The 19,730-nt window shown below is 37.0% G+C and overlaps 1 protein-coding gene across 1 annotated transcript in view; it reads left to right on the top strand.

Moving 5' to 3' along the window:
- Window positions 1-1,580: 1,580 nt before the first annotated feature.
- LOC114221654 (pregnancy zone protein-like) overlaps window positions 1,581-19,730 on the top strand; it is a 44,718-nt gene continuing 26,568 nt past the window's right edge. Inside the window, exons 1-13 of the mRNA XM_088025550.1 lie at window positions 1,581-1,663; window positions 3,860-4,043; window positions 4,790-4,943; window positions 5,102-5,154; window positions 5,696-5,716; window positions 6,170-6,338; window positions 7,599-7,683; window positions 9,763-9,886; window positions 11,569-11,683; window positions 13,200-13,309; window positions 15,571-15,732; window positions 16,343-16,570; window positions 18,201-18,264. Coding sequence (XP_087881676.1) covers window positions 1,581-1,663; window positions 3,860-4,043; window positions 4,790-4,943; window positions 5,102-5,154; window positions 5,696-5,716; window positions 6,170-6,338; window positions 7,599-7,683; window positions 9,763-9,886; window positions 11,569-11,683; window positions 13,200-13,309; window positions 15,571-15,732; window positions 16,343-16,570; window positions 18,201-18,264 — 1,552 coding nt within the window. The remainder of the gene's footprint in view (window positions 1,664-3,859; window positions 4,044-4,789; window positions 4,944-5,101; window positions 5,155-5,695; window positions 5,717-6,169; window positions 6,339-7,598; window positions 7,684-9,762; window positions 9,887-11,568; window positions 11,684-13,199; window positions 13,310-15,570; window positions 15,733-16,342; window positions 16,571-18,200; window positions 18,265-19,730) is intronic.

The following is a 19,730-nucleotide window of genomic DNA, read 5'->3' as shown; positions in this document are numbered from 1 at the left end:
GACTTGGCTTTATGTCACCCAGTTTATTATCTTTCTTAGAATTTAAATATTTTACATACCTATAGTTTTACATACAGTTCCAAAAGGTGGCCACGTACATTATCATCACTTCTCACTCTCTCAGGTCATTTACAAAAATGTAGTCAAAAGGGCACCTGGATGGCTCCGTCAGTTAGGCATGGGACTCTTCATTTCACTCAGGTGAAATGATCTTGATCATTTAAGATCATGATCCTTAAGATCATGATCTTAAGGTCGTGAGATTGAGCCCCGCCTCCAGCTCCGAGCTGGGTGTGGAGCCTGCTTAAAATTCTCTCTCTCCCTCTGCCCCTCCCCTCACTCGTGCTCTCTCACTCTCAAATAAATAGATCTTTAAAAAAAAATAAAAGTATGTCAAAAACAAAATATACTTCATCTATAGAAATGTCTGTTTCTCATCACATCCTATTTTAGAGTTTAAACAGATTCTCTATTCAAAATATGCACACTTTATTTGTGGGGTCCTAGCTAAATTAATGTAACAGTGTAGATCTTTCTTATTTTCAGGATTCCATGAAAATAGATTCTAACACCCCAGTCTCCCTTGGAAAGCAAATAAGATGGTGAATCACTATTGATAACATTTTTTTTTAAGATTTTATTTATTTATTTGACAGAGAGAGAGAGAGCACAAGCGGGGGGAGCAGCAGAGGGAGAGGGAGAAGCAGACTCCCCAATGAGCAAGGAGCCCAACATGGGACTTGATTCCAGGACCCCAAGATCATGACCTGAGTCAAAGGCAGGTGCCGAAGGCAGACAATTAACCGACTGAGCCACCTAGGAGCCCTGATAAAATATTTTTATATTGCTCAAAGTAGAATTAAATAAGAATGTTCATCAAATAAAGGTCATTTCTTTAGGGAATAAAATGGATTAATTGGCTTTTATTCTAGATGTTCAATGAACTAAGAAATAATATATATTACATGGGTTGTATCCAAATGAACTATCATTTTCTTTATAAACAAACAAACATAAAGAGAGCTATAAAATGCAAGTGTTAAGCCACTAAACAAGGGAGAGATTGTCTTCAGATATATTTTGTTTAAAATCCTGTGATAAATTCCACTTCTTTGTTTCATTAAAGAACCATATAGGATGAAGCTGAGGGGAATATGTGATGCTCCCCAGACTACTAAGAACCGATTTGGGATATGTATTTACATTAGTAGCTCTTTTAAAAAAAGAAAATGAAAGTCAAGAATATTAACTGATTTCATCAAGTCATATAATTTATTTTGTTTCTTCTTAAAAATATTTAAGGTACTGATTAATGATCAGAGCCAGTGTAGCCTAAAAGTCCTATTTTTCAAAGACTTAGAAAATTTGAGCAAGTGGATCAAAGAATACTGATGGTCGTAGAAATAATCTGGAATTGATTTTTTTAAACTGGAAGTAGTTAATATGTTACAAAAATAAATGGTTAGCAGTTTACTTTCACTGCCCATCAGGTAAAATAAAAACCAGTGGTTCTGGAACAAGAACAGAGTTCAAGGAATCAAGGACTCAGATTCCTATTATTTCCTCTTTCTCTCCGCACCATGAGGGGAAATCAACTGCGCAATCCAGTCTTGATTCTATTTTTCCTGCTTCTTCCCAGAGATGCTTCCACTGCTTCAAAACCGTAAGCAACATCTTCAGAAAATTCTATTGTCCTTCTCTTTTCCATTGTGTTATCTGCTTCTTGATATGTCTCTCTTATTTATTTTCTGATTTCCTATGAAATTATCTGCTGTTCAAGGGGTTTGGAAAGGTCAGTAAATTGTTATGGCTCATGAGGAAAGGAAACAGGTCTAGAAAACACAGAGACATAGGGTGGTAACATTTATGAAAATTTCACCAAATAAGAATACAGAATTATACAACATTCATTAAATAATAATATAGAATTCCTGCCAAAAAGGAAAAAAAAGGATACATTTCTTATTGTCTCATGAAAAGGGCTGCAGTGTCTTGTCCACTGTGAAATGACTCAGTGGCTGTATTTTCCCTCAGTCAGGGATCTCCAGGATGGATGCATGACTTTCAGACAAGCCAGGATTTGTGTGTCAGATCACTCAATTCTTCAACAAACCTGTAGAGGCTGGCATTAGATCTTGGGAATATACAGATTAACAAAATGTGGACCCTGCCCTCAATACCTCACAGTATGGAAAATAGGAGGAGATAGTGCACAGAGAAAGGAATACAGTGCAAAACCTGTAAGCATTGCAGGATTCTGTGAGAATGCCCACATAGAAAACCTCCCTCTTCCTGGAAACTTTAAGGGAGATAAGAGAAGGGACATGATCTAAGTCTGCAGAGAGAAAGTTGTTTGTTTTTTTTTTTGAGACCAGTCTTATTGAAGTAAATAGAATGTATCCAGATAGACAAGGACACTCCAGAAAGAGAGAGAGTCCTGGGCAACCAGAGCATTGCATAGTACAGCACGTTTGAGTGGCTGTAAATGATGGGTAAAGAACAACAAGAAAGGGATGTTTTCTTCTGGGTGGACATGGTAATATATTTGGTGATTAGCGTTGCGTGGTTTGGCTTGGTTTCCAACAGAATGAAAGAGAGAAAAGAGCTAAAATTGCTTCTGAAATAATACTGCAAAACAATTCAACTCCTCCTTTTCTATTAATTGCTATCACTTTAGTGTCCTGGAATAAGGAAATTCATGTCATCCACATGAAACCCAAGACCACCTGTAGATAGGTTCTTAACACTTTCCGTGATAATCAATTGGTTAATCACATTGTGTTGTTGCTTAAAAAAAAAAGTTTTTTCAGCTTTAAATTGACAAATAAAATTACAAAATATTTCAAGTGTACCACGTGATGGTTTCACATACATATATAATGGAAGGATTCCTCCCATTAGGTGAATTAACACATCCATCTCATGCGTATTTACTCTTCTTCTTCTTCTTTTTTTTTGTGAAAACATTTAAATTCTACTTCCAGCAAATTTCATTTTTACAGTGCAGAGCTATCAACTATAGTCACCATGTCATACATTATATCCCCAGACTTCATCTTATTATAAATGAAAGTTTGTACACTTTTACCAACCTCTCCCTATTTCCTTCAACACCCCTCCACCCCAGCCCCTGGCAGCCACTATTCTGTTCTCTGTTTCTATGAATTTGATTTTTTTTTAAAGATTCTACATATAAGTGACAGCATGCAATATTATCTTTCTCTAACGTATTTCTCTTATAATGACCTCAAAGCCCATCCATGTTGTTGCAAATGATAAGATTTCCTTTTGTTAAGGCTGAACAATATCCCATGTTGATCCATTTCTAATTTTGAAAGTAATTTCCTTTTTTAAAAAAGACTTTATTTATTTGAGGAAGAGGGAGAGAGAGAGAGCACGAAAGAGATGGGGAGGGGGAGAGGGAGAGGGAGAAGCAGACTCCGAGCTGAGCAGGGAGCCTGATGTGGGGTTTGATCCCAGGACTCCAAGATCAGACCTGAGCCAAAGGCAGATGCTTAACTGACTGAGCCACCCAGGCGCCCCTGAAAATAATTTCTATCCAAAATACCTAATGACTCATGCATTGCTTATCCATAGCTTATGAATAGTTTTACAAATATTGTGAGAGTGAATATCCCCACAACACAAGAGAAGCATATTAATGTTTAACTTGTTGGAGGTTTCTGAGTTTGTAAAATCTTTTGGATTAGGCTTTGAAGAATACATTCCTCTACCCTCTTGCTGAAATCTGGCTCTGTTCTATGATTGGTGATTACAGAAAAGATGATCTAGAAAACAGCCACAATAATGATGTCTTTTTAACTTCTCCATGATTAATCCAGAAGCTTCTTCTCCACAGGCAGTATCTGGTGCTGGTCCCATCAGAGCTGTACACTGGGGTCCCTGAGAAGGCTTGTGTCATGCTTAATCACCTGAATGAGACGGTGACACTGAACATAATTCTGCATTATGGAATGCAGATCAGAACCCTCCTCACAGACCTGGTGACAGAGAAGAACTCCTTCTACTGCAGCCCGTTCACTGTCAGTATGGCTCCTCGGGATATGGAAGCTCATTAGAGGAAGAGCATATTAGCTGATGCCTGTGTCTGGACACACGACAATAAAAAAGCATAGTGAAAAAACTGAGAGGCACAAAGTGACTTTCAAATTAGATTCTAAAAGTGAAGTTCTACTGACTATGCTTTCATAATATTTACAAACAATTCCAGTGCAATATGCAAAACGTAATAGTAGTTATGGGAAAGATTTTGCTTGCTCTTAAACTTGTGAGGGAAATAAAGTTCATGCCATTACCCATAAAAACACTGAATCTCATAAATTTAAGTGACTTATTTAAGATCTCACAAGTGGTCGTCGGTTAATGTCTTGTCCTTGTGACTTTTTATTACATAAGGAATTAAATAGTTAATCACAGGGCTTACTACCAATGATAACGCAGAATGTTGATGTTGACCATCGGAAAATAACATTTGATAATTATTTTAATACCATCATATGGCTGTGGAAATGAAAGCATGTTATTTCCTTCACCCTCATGACAGTTTGAAGAACTAGTTCCTTCTATTGCAGTGACATTTTCCCTTTAAATCAACAAAGCATTACTGTCATGTTACATTAAGCATAAGAATCTATAAATCCAGGGACATAATTCTCGACTTAGTCCTTACTCATTCACCAGGACTAACCAGAGAAATAAGAAAGTCATAAAGGCTGAGACATTCAGAAGTGGGTCTGCGCAGATTTTTCAGCTCTTTTCTGTTTTACAGCTTCCGGAGTTACCATCTTCCTCAGGGTTGATTACTGTGGAGGTGAAGGGGCCAACCCAGCAGTTCATAAAGAGGAAAAGAGTGCACATCACAAAAGTAGACAGCCTCATCTTTGTCCAAACAGACAAACCCATCTACAAACCAGGACAAACAGGTATCAGGAACCAAATCAGCAAGAGCAACTTGAAGGGGTGGGTGTGTGGTTCTCTATTACTTTATTCTGCAGTCATGAAAATCCAGGCATGTCATTATCTGTGTTATTTACCCCCCGATTCCCACTGGACGGTTTCAAGGGAAAAATCTCTGTTTCAGTGAGATTCCGCGTTGTCTCTGTGGATGTCAATTTTCACCCTTTGAATGAAACGGTAAGTCTCACTACAGTGGATGAGTTTGGGGGAAACAGGCAAAAATGTCAAGCCCATTCTTTTGGAGAACCTGAGACCAATATGATCTCATAAGAGTACCACAGCTGGAGAACAGGGAAATCAGTTCACCAACTGCATTATTAAAATAAAATTTCAGTTGAAATTATCCTTTTAAAGATCCAGTAATTTTTATTGAACAAAAGAAAATAAGTGCACTTGATTTCTCCCTTAGAGAAATGGAGACTTTCTCAGAGACAAATTCCATCTGCAAAATACACTTCTTATTTGGCCCTTTTTACCTTAGCATAAATTTCCTCAATTGTACAGTATTTCATAAAAGTAAAGTCATGACTTCTCAAGAGATATATGTCCCAAACTAAACATGTACAGTGCCGTGAACCAAACTGGGGCACATTTCCTTGTTTGGACAAGAAATATACAGACTCACTTCCTCTGAACCAGATAGTTTATCAGTGCTGATGTCATGGCTTTCTTTTTCTAACCTCTATCCCATACTCATACTATTTTTTTTTCCTTCCAGTTCCCAGTGGTTTATATTGAGGTAGGTAATATCTCATGCATCTCAGTCGAGACGAGGACTTACTACAAGTTATGTGCCATTGCCCCTCGCCACCTCCCCCTCCCCACTAGCACTTCACCAAAACTAAACAGTTTTCCCTGTCTATCTTCAATCCTTTGGAGAGTGGATAAGACGTAAATGAAGGAATAAAATCCCCTGAGATGATACAAGTTCATGACTCTTCCAGTATTTCTGACCAAAATAGATATGCATAATTTCAAAGAGAAGTATCGTGAGCTGTAATATCTCATAGCTGGTAACCTTGCTGCCCTTTCCTCAGTGTAGAATTCCTAGAAGACTTTGCTCAGTGCCTTCTGTGTCAATTTACCAACCATCTCTTACCCAACTCCCAAAGTGCCCTCCCTAAAAGCTGTCCCTCTACTCAAATTATATATTTCAGTTGTTTCTGTGAACCCATAATGTTTTTACCTATAGAATCCCAAGAGGAACCGAATTTTCCAATGGCAAAGTCTCAGATTGCAAGGAGGACTCAGCCAGCTCTCCTTCCCACTCTCAGTGGAGCCCACTCTGGGTACTTATAAGGTCAATCTGCAGAAGGAGTCAGGGGAAAAAATAGAGCACCCCTTTGAAGTGAATGAATATGGTAAGAATTCTGCCTGTGTCCAAGACATTTATGACATTAGAGTATTTAAGAGTTTAAGAGTTTTTACACATAGGTACGAGCAAAAATCTAGTATATGGTAGCTGGAAATTAGCAAGTTTTTTTTTTATTTACCCAAATATTCACTAAGCGTTTTTCATGCACTATCTCATTTAATCCTCTTATCAACCATCTGAGGCAGATACTATATTGTCTCCATTTTATAAATGAGTACATCAATACTAGAACAGTTAGTAATTTACCAAAAATCACAGAGCCAGTAAGAGGTAAGAGAGATTTTAATAGGTCCATTACCCTATTCAAACAGAAATTGTTAACCAATACAACAAATATCTGCATGCATCTGTTGATCTGTATCTTATAACTGAAGATACCTCCTGGCTGTCTATGACCTACACCTAGACTACTCTAATCAAAGTGGTGAGACATTGAAGCCATCTTACTAGTTATCAATCATGTGGATTTTCTCATGTAAATTAAGTATATCATGCCATGGATGAAGAGACTTATCACAAAAATATCATTCCCCAAATTCACCTGGACTACCACGAAGATTATAGAACAGGGATATATTACAGGAACAGCTAGCCTTACACAACTGTGAGAGAGGATGGGAAGGTAAGGGTTCAGCAGGGGGCAGCTGGTGGATCAGAGGAAATTACTAAGCAGTTCTGAAGCATTGGTGGGGATGAATAACTTAGCACCTTCAAGGGGTAACTTCAGACGCCAAAGTGGATGCACAGGGAAAATTCCTAGAAGAATTTATGGAAGACTGTATGTATCTGTACGTCTTCTTTTCTACCACTTCAGTATTTCTGTAACCAAGCGTCTGGTGGTGGGTCTCGGGCCTCTATTAGTCAGCAGGACAAGAAGTTGGGAAGAACTGGACATGGGAAGAATAAGGACAAATTGGAATTTCCTCGCCTCTCTGTACCTGTCACCACATCTAACCATGATGATCTTCAGAGACTACTGATGCTGCTTTCCTCCCATCTTTAAGTCTTGACCAAATTCAAAGAAGATTCTAGGAAATGTAGGGCCAGCGTAACCAAGTTTACCTGGTACAAATACCCATAGTCATAAACACATCTCTGTAGTCAGTAGAGGCCCTGCTGCATCTTAATGTAATTGAAATCATTTCATGTGATCCTATGTTATAAGGTTCTGTAATAGTCATTACTAATACTGGCAAGATATCCTGCCCGCCCACCTTCACCTCTTTCTTCCTTCTGTTAACAACAGTCTTGCCCAAATTTGAGGTCCAAGTGAAAATGCCCAAGACTATTGGATTTCTAGAGGAAGAATTTACGGTATCCGTCTGTGCCCTGTGAGTTACATTTTTTCATCCCATTTCTATCTCCCTACTCTATGTGCATTGCAAGTAATCGTTATCAGACTTCAAAGTATTTTAATTAGAGAATGACTTTCTCTCCAACATGCCTAAGCTCCACCTAGTGAACAGGGGTGGCAGCATAAGACACTTTTACTTCTACCAATAAAAGCATTTACTGAACACTTAAAATGTGCCAGATAACGTTTTAAGTGCCTTGTGAGATGGGAATAGTTATCCTTAGTTTGCAAATGAGGAGACTATAACACGTGGCGGATAGAAAACTTGTTCAAGTTTCTACATATAGCAAATGGGAGACTAGAATTTAAGTCTAACAGTCTGGCTCCAGACCCTGAACTCTTTGCCACTATCCTATATTGCTTCTGCAATTAAAAAAAAAAACTAGCTTCATGAAACATTGTACATGGCAGAGACTGTGCCAAACTGAACACAGGACATCCAGCTCAAGTTCATGCTCATGTTCATAACCTCTGTGTTATTTTGTATCCTATGATCCCCATTTTTTTATTGCTCTCAATTTCTTAAACTATGGAAAATTAGGGGGGGGAAACAGACCTTCTTAAATAGATATATAGCTATATAATGTAGAATTTAAAGATGTGTCATAGTTATTTCTTCCCTGATTGCCTTTTAGTTCAGTAGAACATTCTCCACATACACTGAGGAGAGACACTTTACCTCTTGCTTTTGAAAATAGTATGAGGATCATATTTTCATCTTTCTCACCAGTTTGATGTTTAGATTTTTCCTTCAGAAGGAAGAGCCCTTTGAGTGACATTTAAAGATAACATTCAACAAAGTGAGATTTAGTAAATAATTTATAGCTTTATCAGCACTTCTAGAAATTAGGAGGAAACAAAAAACTTTAAAAAGGATCAGGGTCATCGAAGTCAAACCTCATCTACCTCACAATTTGGACCAAAGCAATAGGTCTCAAACTTAGGTGAACATCAGAATCTATGGAAGTGATTAATTAAAATGTACATTCCTTGGTCCCCACGTCTAAAGATTCCAATCATAAATCTAAGGAAAGATTCAGGACTCTGAATCTCAATACATATCTCAGGTAATTTCAATGTAGGTGGTCCATTAAGCATACTCTGAGAAACAACATACTAAGTTTGGCTTCACATCTTGTCTTACTTCACTCAGTCTGCTATGACAAAATACCACGGAGTGGGTAGTTTATTGCTCATAGTTCGAGAGGCTGAGAAATCCAAGATCAAGGTGCCAGCATGGTCATGTTCTGGTGAAGGTTCTCTCTGGTTCGTAGCTGGTGCCTTCTTGCCATGCCCTCATATGGTGGAAGGGGCAAAGGATCTCTCTGGAGCCTCTTTTATAAAGGCACCAATCACATTCATGGGGGCTCCACCTGCATTATCTAAGCACCTCCCAAAGACTTCATCCCCTAATACTACCATCCTTGGGGTTTAGGATTTCCACATAAAAATTTGGGGGGATGCAAATATTCAGACCATACCATAGCATATCCTTCCATCAGATTTGGCAGAATCAGACTAAGTCATTATGATACTGTTCATATATAACAGATATGTTATATGATATGTAGCTAGTGTATTTAAATTCCCATTTAAGTTCTCATTTATCCTCTTAAAATACATATGAATTAGGGAAGACCTAGAAATACCCTGTCTACATATCCTTAAATTTTTCCCTAAAACAACTTAGGTATTGTCAAAGCTGGAATTATAACCTAGATAACCTGACGGCAGGGAAAGAAGGAAATAAGACAGTCTTATAGTAAAACCTCAACTGAAAGTGAGGAAAGATCTGAGAAAAACTACGTTGTTAATTTTTCATTTAGAGGTGTTTCAAAATGATTCAGTAAGTATTTTCTCTTAGAGTTGTAGACGTAGGTCCACTTAGATAATTAAGACATAGTTTCAGAATAAGTGTTTCTAAAGTACAAATGGTATGGAAGGAAGTATATCTGCTATATGAACAAGATGGATATATGAATGGATCAAATCATGTGAAAAATATCTGAGTTGTTTATCTCAAATATCCTTTTGTATAACTGCTTTATTGTTATAGATACACATATGGAAAGCCTGTCTCTGGTCTGGTGACAATTAATGTATGCAGAAAATACTCACAACAGCGTTATGCCTGCCATGGAAGACATTCACAAAATACCTGTGAAGAATTCAGTCAACAGGTATATGGAAACCATTCTCCCCAAGACACTAACACCAGATCTTGTTTTCTCATGGATTTTAATGCAAGAAAGAATATAATACAAAAGAATACAATACTGTATGGTAAAAATAGTTCAACAGAGAGTCGTGTGGAATAAGGGAAACATTGTTAAGATTGCCTGGCAATGTTAGGAGCCCACTTGAGAGTTGGGTTCATGAATTTATAGTGGTATTTATTTGGCCAGTTTTGTAATTTCCTTCTGAGAGCAATCAGCATGCCAGGTATAAAGGCATAAAATAATGTGGAAGTATCCAATGTTGGCCTTTAAAAAAACAGATAATAGAAAAAGAATGTGGCAGATGTTAAGAATTTGGTTAGTGGGAGGGGGCACTTGGCTGGCTCAGCTGGTAGAGCCTGCGACTCTTGAATTCAGGGTCATGAGTTCCAGCCCCACGTTGGGTGAAGAGGTTACTTAAAAAAAAAGAAAAAAGAATTTGGTTAGTGGAAGAATCAAATGACTTGTTAGGGAATCTAAACCTCATATGGAAGAATCTGAAACCAGCATAAAAAGGTAACATAAAAGCCCAGTGGCAGCAAGTGGGCACTGTAAAGGTACGGAAAAGAAAGTTCTCAAAGCCTTAGAGAGGGGCGCCTGCGTGGTTCAGTTAAGCATCCGACTCTTGGTTTCAGGTCCGGTCATGATCTTGGGGTGGTGGAATCGAGCCCCACTTTGGGCACTGTGCTGGGTGTGGAGCCTGCATAAGATTCTCTCTCTCTCCCTCTCCCTCTGCCTCTCTCGCTACCCTCCTCCCCCATACATGCATGCATGCACTCTTTCTCTCAAAGAAAAAAAAAAAAGTTGCAGAGAGCAAATGAATGGAAAGCAAGGGTGATGAATATGATGATGAATGTCAAAATAAACATCAATAAGAAAGATAAACATGAGAGAAATTAGGTTGCCAAAACTTTAATATATCAGGGACACAGGAATTAATTTTTATTTTCCAGTGAGTAAATTAAAAAATGATTATGTAAAATTATAAGTAAATATAAGTAAATTAAATATGATTAATTTTTATTATGCAATACATATTTTCATGTAAATAAGTAAAAAAATGAAAACAAATCTTTCTTAAGATGTGGGTCCCAATGTTTAGTTTGGAAATGTAATTACTATAATGATTCATCTATTCAATAAATATATATGTTTTTATTAATGTCCTAGGCATGGGGAAATACAGTTAGAAAATATAATTCTTAGTCGATGTGTAGATGAAGGTGGTCACAGAGGAGATGTTGTATCTGAGTTGCGTTTAGAAGAGCAGTAACTGTTGGCCAAGGTAAGAACGGGAGAAAAAGAATGTTATCACTTGAGGAACAAACAATGTACGCAGAGAGTATGACGGCACATTTTGAAACTAGGACCTTTAATTTGGCAGAAACAGGCTAGGCTTTCAGAAAAGAAGGAGGAAGGCAGAGGTTGGCAATGAGTAACTCAACGATTAATGATGACATTTGATATCATTTTTGGCTTGGGAAGAAATTTGATGTCATTTTTGGCTTGGGAAAGGATCAACCCCTAAAAGATGGTCAGAACATTTGTAAACTTTCCTTTGGCCACCGAAAAACTTTCACAGATTGATAACTGACTTTTTTGACAGCAAACCAGAGGACCCAGGAACTCTCCTTCTTTCTCTTCAGGCAGACAGTGAAGGCTGTTTCACACAACTCGTGAAGACTAAGGTATTCCAACTGAGACAGAAGGGATATGACATGAGCATACAAGTGGAAGCCAAAGTCAAAGAGGATGGAACAGGTTCATGTTATTTTCAAATATTTATTAATTCATTAAGTCAACAATATGTTAAGCATTTATCAAACGTCCATTCCATGTGAAACGCTTTGTAGTTTCAGGGGACTATGAAAATAACACGGTCCCTAGTGTCAAGGATCTAGAAATCTAAAGAGAAATTGCATACATGTATGTATATGTGTATATGTATATATGGTCGTACGTATATATTTATAACCATAACAAAATTTCCACCAGAAATGTAAAAACTAAAGTCCAAATGAGTATGAAGAGAGAGAATTAATTCTTGTATAGAGACAAAGAAAGTTTATAAAGTAGCATGTGAGCTGATTTATATAGAATGACTAATATTTTGAAAGCTCATGATGGACTGGGAATGCATGATTGGCATAAAACAAATGTGTTTGGTCTCAAAATAATCTGAAAATGTAAATTGGGGCTAAGGTGCGTAAAAAAGTAAACTGTATGCTAAAAAGATTAGACTTTATTATTAAAAACCTTGGAATACGGCAGATAGATTTAAGGAGAATGTTCTAAATAAATTGATATTTTGAAAATATAATTCTAGCAGACATAAAGAGGACAGGCTAGATGAAACAATTTGTTACATGTGATACAACAGATTACTATTCAAAATTGCTCCAAAGATATCAGATCTGGGACCTAGGAAATGGAAATGCCATTAACAAAGATAAGGAGTAGATGAGAAAGAACTATGGTGATGAGAATGTGTCAAAGACAATTAATTGTAATCTGGAATTTCAAGATAGAAGTTGACTCATTCTGCTTTAAAAATAATTTTAAAAGAAAACCAGAGCAAAATCAAGACCAGAAATGTAAATCTGGAATGATTCCAATTGTATCTATAAGTGCCATTATTCTGAAAGCAAACTCAGCATTGCTAAATAGGGGCTAGAGACAGACAAGGAAAGTCCCAAGCACAGAAACAACTACATTTAGGACATAGTGTCAAATAAACCAGCATAATAAAATTAGAAGTCATAGGGATAAGGGAAAACAATAAAGCTTTAGATGATGAAGCCACAACACATATTACACTTCACTGAATGGAAAGGCACCAGGCTTTGGCTATACTGGAAGGGCCATACAGTCAAAAGAAGGGTCTTCCTGCGGAAGTAGTTTGTGAAAGACATTTAAGCATATTTTGAGGCCAATGTGAAGAATCATGGTGTATGCAAAAAGTCATGGGGAGAGGGGATGGATCTGAGAGAGACAAAAATGGAGCAAGATCACAGAGGAGATGGGAAGAACTTAAGAACATAGATGGAACCGGTAAGATACTTGTGAAACCAGAGGAATTGGGGAATTAGGTACAATAATTTTTGTATGAAGGTGAAACTAATGTCAAGTTGCTTGTATTTTCTAAGTGTGAAAAATTCTGGAAAGGATAAAAAATAGAATAGGGATAGTACTTTGTCATGATGGAGTGAAACTGGGTTGGAGGCGGGAGGTGAGTTGAATCTAAAGAACAATTCAACTTCACTTATTTCTTTTTCAGAGTTGGAATTAACTGGGCATGGATCATGTGAAATCACAAATACCTTAAGCAAACTGAAATTTACAAAAACGGATACACATTATAGGCCTGGTCTCCCTTTTTTGGGGCAGGTAAAATATCTTCTCAATAGAATCATAATTTGGGGATGTGGACTTTAAGAAAATGAATTTTTGTACCACAAAAGTACACTTGATTACAAAAATAAATATTTATTTAGAATGAGGAAATTTACAGCAAGTGACAAACTTAAAAAGGCAAATACCATCACATTCAGAAAAATAAAGCACACTTTTATTAGCTAACTTCCTAACATACCTCTATAATACATTTTTCCTGTGTAGTTTGGCTGCATACTCTTTTATTTCCTTGTTTTTAAAAGGTGTTTTTTTCAGGGGTGCCTGGGTGGCTCACTTGTTAAGCGTCTGTCTTTGGCTCAGGTCATGATCCCAAGGTCCTGGGATCGAGTCCCGCATCGGGCTCCCCGCTCTGCGGGAAGCCTGCTTCTCCCTCTCCCACTCCCCCTGCTTGTGTTCTCTCTCTGTCAAATAAATAAATAAATAAATAAATAAAAATAAATAAAAGGTTTTTTTCGGCTTCAAAGCTGAATATTGGTAATAATATTGGTAAGTTTTTAGACTGATATCCAATTTAGTTAACTATCAATTTTCTGTCATATAAGAGATATAAGGTTTCTAGGCATTTTAAGTTTTCTTTTTTAGTAACTAATCTTTGAGTTGACAGTTGTTAAGCGATTGACAGTTGATAGGCAATTGGCAGATGATAGTCAATTTCTTTATTAGCTGTGAAATTCCTAAGTATTTCACAGTTGATGACATTATGAATTTTATATTTTCTTCATTTATTGCCACATTTTGTATCAAATTGGCAAGAAATTAATAAATGTATAGATATGATTGGGCAGGGCCATTTCGGACCAAGAGAAGAATGTGAGAAAACTAAGGACTTTTTTTTTTAAGATTTTATTTATTTACTTGACAGAGAGAGACACAGCGAGAGAGGGAACACAAGCAGGGGGAGTGGGAGAGGGAGAAGCAGGCTTCCCGCGGAGCAGGGAGCCCAATGTGGGGCTCGATCCTAGGACCCTGGGACCATGACCTGAGCTGAAGGCAGACACTTAACGACTGAGCCACCCAGGCACCCTGAAAACTAAGGACTTAAAGATGAATATGACTTAGTCAGAAATTTAAGGAAGAGGGGAGAATGGCCAAGGCCCTAAATGTGAAAGAGCTTTTAAAGAGCAGAGAACTAAGAGTGTGACTGACTGAGGTAGAAGATATAACTAACTGGGTTGGCTGGATAGTTATAGGTAAGCCAGAACAGATCTTGAGGGCCTTTTAGGTTATGTTCAAAATTTTGGACTGAGAAGTTACTGAAGGTTTTAAGGAGAATAACATGATCAGTTGAGCTCAGGCTGTAGAGAGAGTGGTTTGAAGTAAGCATGAAGTAGCAAGAGGGTGAACTGTGTAAGATTAAATAAAAAACTATTGGAAACCAGATGGGGAAAAAAATAATGTGTTTTTGTCAGCTGAGAAAAGAGGAGCTAATATAAAAACAAAGCATTTATTTGGGGCCTCAGAATTACAATTTGGGAAACATGGATTTGGGCAGCAGTTCAAATAGTGCCCCCTGTCCCTGAACACAAATATCAAAGGTTTTTAAAGACAAAGGAGAATTTTTGTATGTGCTATTCATAAGGAATTTTGATTGGTGTTGGTGGCAGAAAACTAATCTTGGCTGAATATAATTGGTTGCTAAGGCTATCCCTGAGCAAAACCTTCTGTAGCAGGTTGCAGAGGTTTGGGCTGAGTTTGGCCCAGTTCAAAAGTTCATGGGTCCTCCAGTGAGGAGGTCATAAGACCCATCTCCTTAATGGCCTCCCAGCTCCATTGTAAACCTCTTGATAATTATTTCACCTTAAACAGGTTTACCTGGAATAGGAGAAGTAAATAAAATGTGTTTAACAGAGTAAGAGATAGCACTTGGCCATGGGTTAGCATTAGTCAGCAAAAGAGAAGATGATTTTTTAAAAGGCCCTTGATATTGTTGCATAACCTATGGGATGGATAAAAGCACCATATACTGAGATAGAGAACACTGGGGATGAAGAGTCGGAAAGGGTGATATTATGAGTGCATTTTTCGGATATTCTCAATTGTTTTGTGCTCACAGAATATCTAAATAGAAATGTCAAAAAGAAAAATAGTTTAGAGCCCAGAAAACAAATCTTATTTTCAGATTGATTCTAAGATCTTCAGTAAATGACAGCGGCCCCAAGGTCAAGAGGTGAACACAACAGAGGGTGGAAGATGTCATTGCTATGTAACACCAGCTATCACTTCCACACTTCTAGGTTATTCTAGTTGATGAGAAGGATCAACCAATCCCCAATAAAACTGTAGTCATCAGGGTAGATGTAACTGCATACCGTTCCAGCCTTACCACAAATGAGCACGGTCTGGTGAACATTTCCATTGATACCACCAACTTCACATCTTCTCTCTTTACAGTTACGGTAAGTGGGAAGGGGCATCTGGGACTACAAAGAGATTGCTGAGGCCACATAATTTAAGGATATACAGGAAGCATGTAAATTCTAGGGAGAAAAGAAATTACAATTAAGAGTAAAGTAGAAATTAAGCCATTCGGAGACCTAAATTATAAGAAAATATTATTTGCCAGAAAACTTTTACTTTAGATAGACTCCATTTACAGCATGGTCTAGTTTCAGGAGACACTTATTAGATCATCTTGAAATTCCCTTGTAAAATTCAATATTTTTACAATTTCATTACAGATTAGATTTTGTTTGGTTTCTTTGGCATACTGCTATTGTTTTCCATAAAAAATTTAAATATCTTTATGCAGTTTATAGGCATAAGGGTATTAAGAAAAAGTAATTGATCCTGACTGTGAGTGAATATTATCTACTAAATCAGAATAGGACAACCCTAAGCTTAAGGAAAAGTCACTCACAGATTATGCTTTACTTGGGAAAGCAGACTGATGGAACCAAATAAGCATGGTTCACGTAAAATCTTCAGTAAACGACTCTTAGAGTGACAAATATATACATAACGTACATTAACAAATAGCATTTTTAAGTCTTTTACTCTTTCCACTAGGTCACTTACAAAGAGAATAACCTCTGTTTTGATAACTGGTGGCTTGAAGAATTTCATGCACAAGCACAGCACACTGTAAAGCATATTTTCTCCCCGAGCAAGAGTTATGTTTACCTTGAACTTGTTGGTGGTACCATGACCTGTGGACAAATCCAGGATATCCGGGCACATTACATCCTGAATGGACAGATTCTGAAGGACGAAAAAGAATTAACTTTCTATTATTTGGTAAGAATGGAAACCACTGTAGCTCTTCCTAACTGTGTAGACCCCAAAAAGATTGAGTTCCTAAGTAATGCTCTTCGTAAGATATCAGTGAAAACCCTTTTTTCTTGAAGAGAAGTTGTTTCCTGGGGCGCCTGGGTGCCTCAGTCGTTAAGCGTCTGCCTTCGGCTCAGGTCATGATCCCAGGGTCCTGGGATGGAGCCCCGCATCAGGCTCCCTGCTCTGCCGGAAGGTTGCTTCTTCTTCTCCCACTTCCCCTGCTTGTGTTCTGTCTCTAGCTGTGTCTCTCTCTGTCAAATAAATAAATAAAATCTTTAAAAAAAAGAAAAGAAAGGTTGTTTCCTAATAAAGTTATTAATGCTTTATTTTCTTATGTATGCTCTGCTCTCTACTGAAACGTTTAGTGTTAATGATTTCCAATGGAAAATTATTGAATGAGAGGAAAAAAAACCTAAGAAAAATGCCTTGCTAGTCAAAAAGAATGTTTTCCTTAGAACTCAATAGAAAAATAAGCAAAGTAGAAGAAATCAAGAACTTAATCAACAGGAAATAAAAATTATAAACATTGGGGCACCTGGGTGGCTCAGTTGGTGATTAAGCATCTGAATCTTGATTGATCTCAGATCATGTCTTGATTTCAGGGTTGTGAGTTCAAGCCCCGTGTTGGGATCATTTTGCACATGGTGCCTACTTTAAAAAAAAAAGTATAAACAATCTTCTGGAAAATATTCAATTTTGATTTTAATTGGAGAAGTGAAAAAAAAACAATAAAGCAGTAGCATTTTACACCTATAAAGCTTCTAAATAGTTTACAAAGTTCATGACTAGAACAATTGCAGGAGAAAAGGACACTGACAGGCATATTATAAATTGGTATGATACTTTTGAGACCAATAAACCTATTTGTGTCCCAAGACTAAAAATATGATCCAAAATTGGTAGTTACTCAAGTAAGTCATTTTAAGAAGAAAAATTTATGTGTAGGAAATTCTATATAGGAACATTAACTATAAATAATATTTTTTAAAATTCTTTGAAAAAGTAAAAAAATTGACAATAAGTTAGAATCTTAGTTTTATTGCTTCCTAATTATGTGACCCTGGACTATTAATATAATTTCATTTGTAAAGACAAATATCAATCATCTTCCCTGAATACTAGGGATGGTATTTATACCTATTTCATGGGAATATTGTGCATATTAAATCAAATCTGAAAACCAAATTATTTAGTTCAATGCCTGGTACATAGAGAATATCAATACATTTAGTTTTTTAACAATAGAGAATACCAACATATATTTTATATCTGCCTTTACTGTATATTGCTTTGTGTATGTTTAAAATATTTATTGAAAGAACATGTAAGCTTGAAGTTAAAAGTCAAGATAAATAGCAAACATTAAGTAAAATATTAAAACACTGCAAAACTTCTATATCTGTTATTTAAGGTATGTCACTATACATGTAGGAAAACACTGAAAGAGAACTTGAGTATTCGAAACTTTTGGATTGGAGTAGTGAGATAATTTATTTATATATTTTAAATATGTTTACATAAGTATTTTACATAATATGTTATGTATTTTAGGAGGTGCCCTTTAAAATGATAACGGATATATTTCCCTCTTCAGATCAAAGCAAGAGGAAGCATCTCCCAATCGGGAAGCCATGTTTTGTCCATTGAACAAGGAGACAGTAAGTACTTCCAGGAGTTCCTGGGTTTTTTCTCTCAAATACTCAAATCCTGAACATTGTAGCAAGATGGAGTTATTTTCACATCTTACATTTTTTTTAAAAGATTTTTTATTTATTCATTTGTCAGAGAAAGAGAGAGAGAGAGAGCACAAGCAGAGGGAGAAGCAGGCTCCCTGCTGAGCAAGGAGCCCGATGCGGGACTCCATCCCAGGACCCCAGGATCATGACCTGAGCCGAAGGCAGACACTTAACCGACTGAGCCACCCAGGCGTCCCAATTTCACATCTTACATTTTACATGTACTTTTTATAGAGATGATGATCACAAACCTTCTTCCATCAACCGAAGATAAGGAAGCTAATATAAAAGATGGCATAGTAGGTTCATTTTAGCCCACTTAGTATTTTTTCTTCATTTTATAGCATTTCTATATTTTAAATTTTATTCCTAAGGTAAAATATACTCATTTTATAATTAAATGTTTTAAAACGCATAAAATAATTTGAAAGCGCAGAAAATCACCAAAGAGAAATCTGACCATGTAGGTCTTTGAATTCGTTTCCTATTGCCACTATAATAGATTGCCACCCACTTTCTGGCTTAAAACCATGCAAACTTATCAGCTTAGTTCTGTAGGTCAGGCTCTCCCTGGGCTAATATCAGGGTGTCAGCAGGACTGCATGCCTTCTGGAGCTCTAGGGAATTAATTATCTGTTTCCTTGCTTACAGACCTCCTGCATTCCTCAGTTTCTGTCTTCAACTCCAGAAGTACATCATCTTCAAACCTCTCTCTTGCATTTCTGCCCCCACTTTAAAGATCACTGTGATTATATTGGGCTCACTTGGATAACCCAGAATAATCTTCCCATCTCAAGGTCCTTGACTTATTCACATTTGCAAAGTCCCTTTTGCTATATAACATATCACATATATAAGTTTTTGAGATTATGCTATCTCCCTTGAGGGGATATTAGTCTACATATCACAAACTGCCGTCTGGCCCGAGATTCACATCCATCCCACATGCAAAATGCATTCACCCCGTTCCAACAACCCTAAGAGCCTCGGTCCTTTATAGCATTAAATCAAGTCCAAAATCTCATGTAAGTTTCATCAGCTCAAAAGGCCCAAATATCATCATCTCAATTATCTAAATTAGATACTGGTGGGGCCTTGGGTGTAATCCTTTCTAGGATGACAAAGAGTGATTAGTCCCAAGAAATCTTGAAAGCGGCTAGACAAACAACATTAGGTCTCAAGATAACTACTTTCTCTGCATCTTACAAGTATTTGCAAGTGACATTTTCATTTATGTTCAGTTCAGAACATTTTTAAATTTCCCTTTGAGTGTCTACTTTGGACTATAGGGGTTCATAAAATAAATGTTATTTAGTTTCTAAATATTGAGATATTTTTCAGAAATTTTTCTTATTGATTTCTAATTTAATGCCATTGCGATCATATCT

Source organism: Eumetopias jubatus, unplaced genomic scaffold (genome assembly GCF_037043125.1).
Source record: "Eumetopias jubatus isolate StellerSeaLion01/CBP00866 unplaced genomic scaffold, mEumJub1_p1.0 scaffold_8, whole genome shotgun sequence".
Classification (NCBI taxonomy): domain Eukaryota; kingdom Metazoa; phylum Chordata; class Mammalia; order Carnivora; family Otariidae; genus Eumetopias; species Eumetopias jubatus.
Note: the sequence above shows the minus strand (reverse complement) of the source record. Positions and strands in the feature narration are given on the sequence as shown.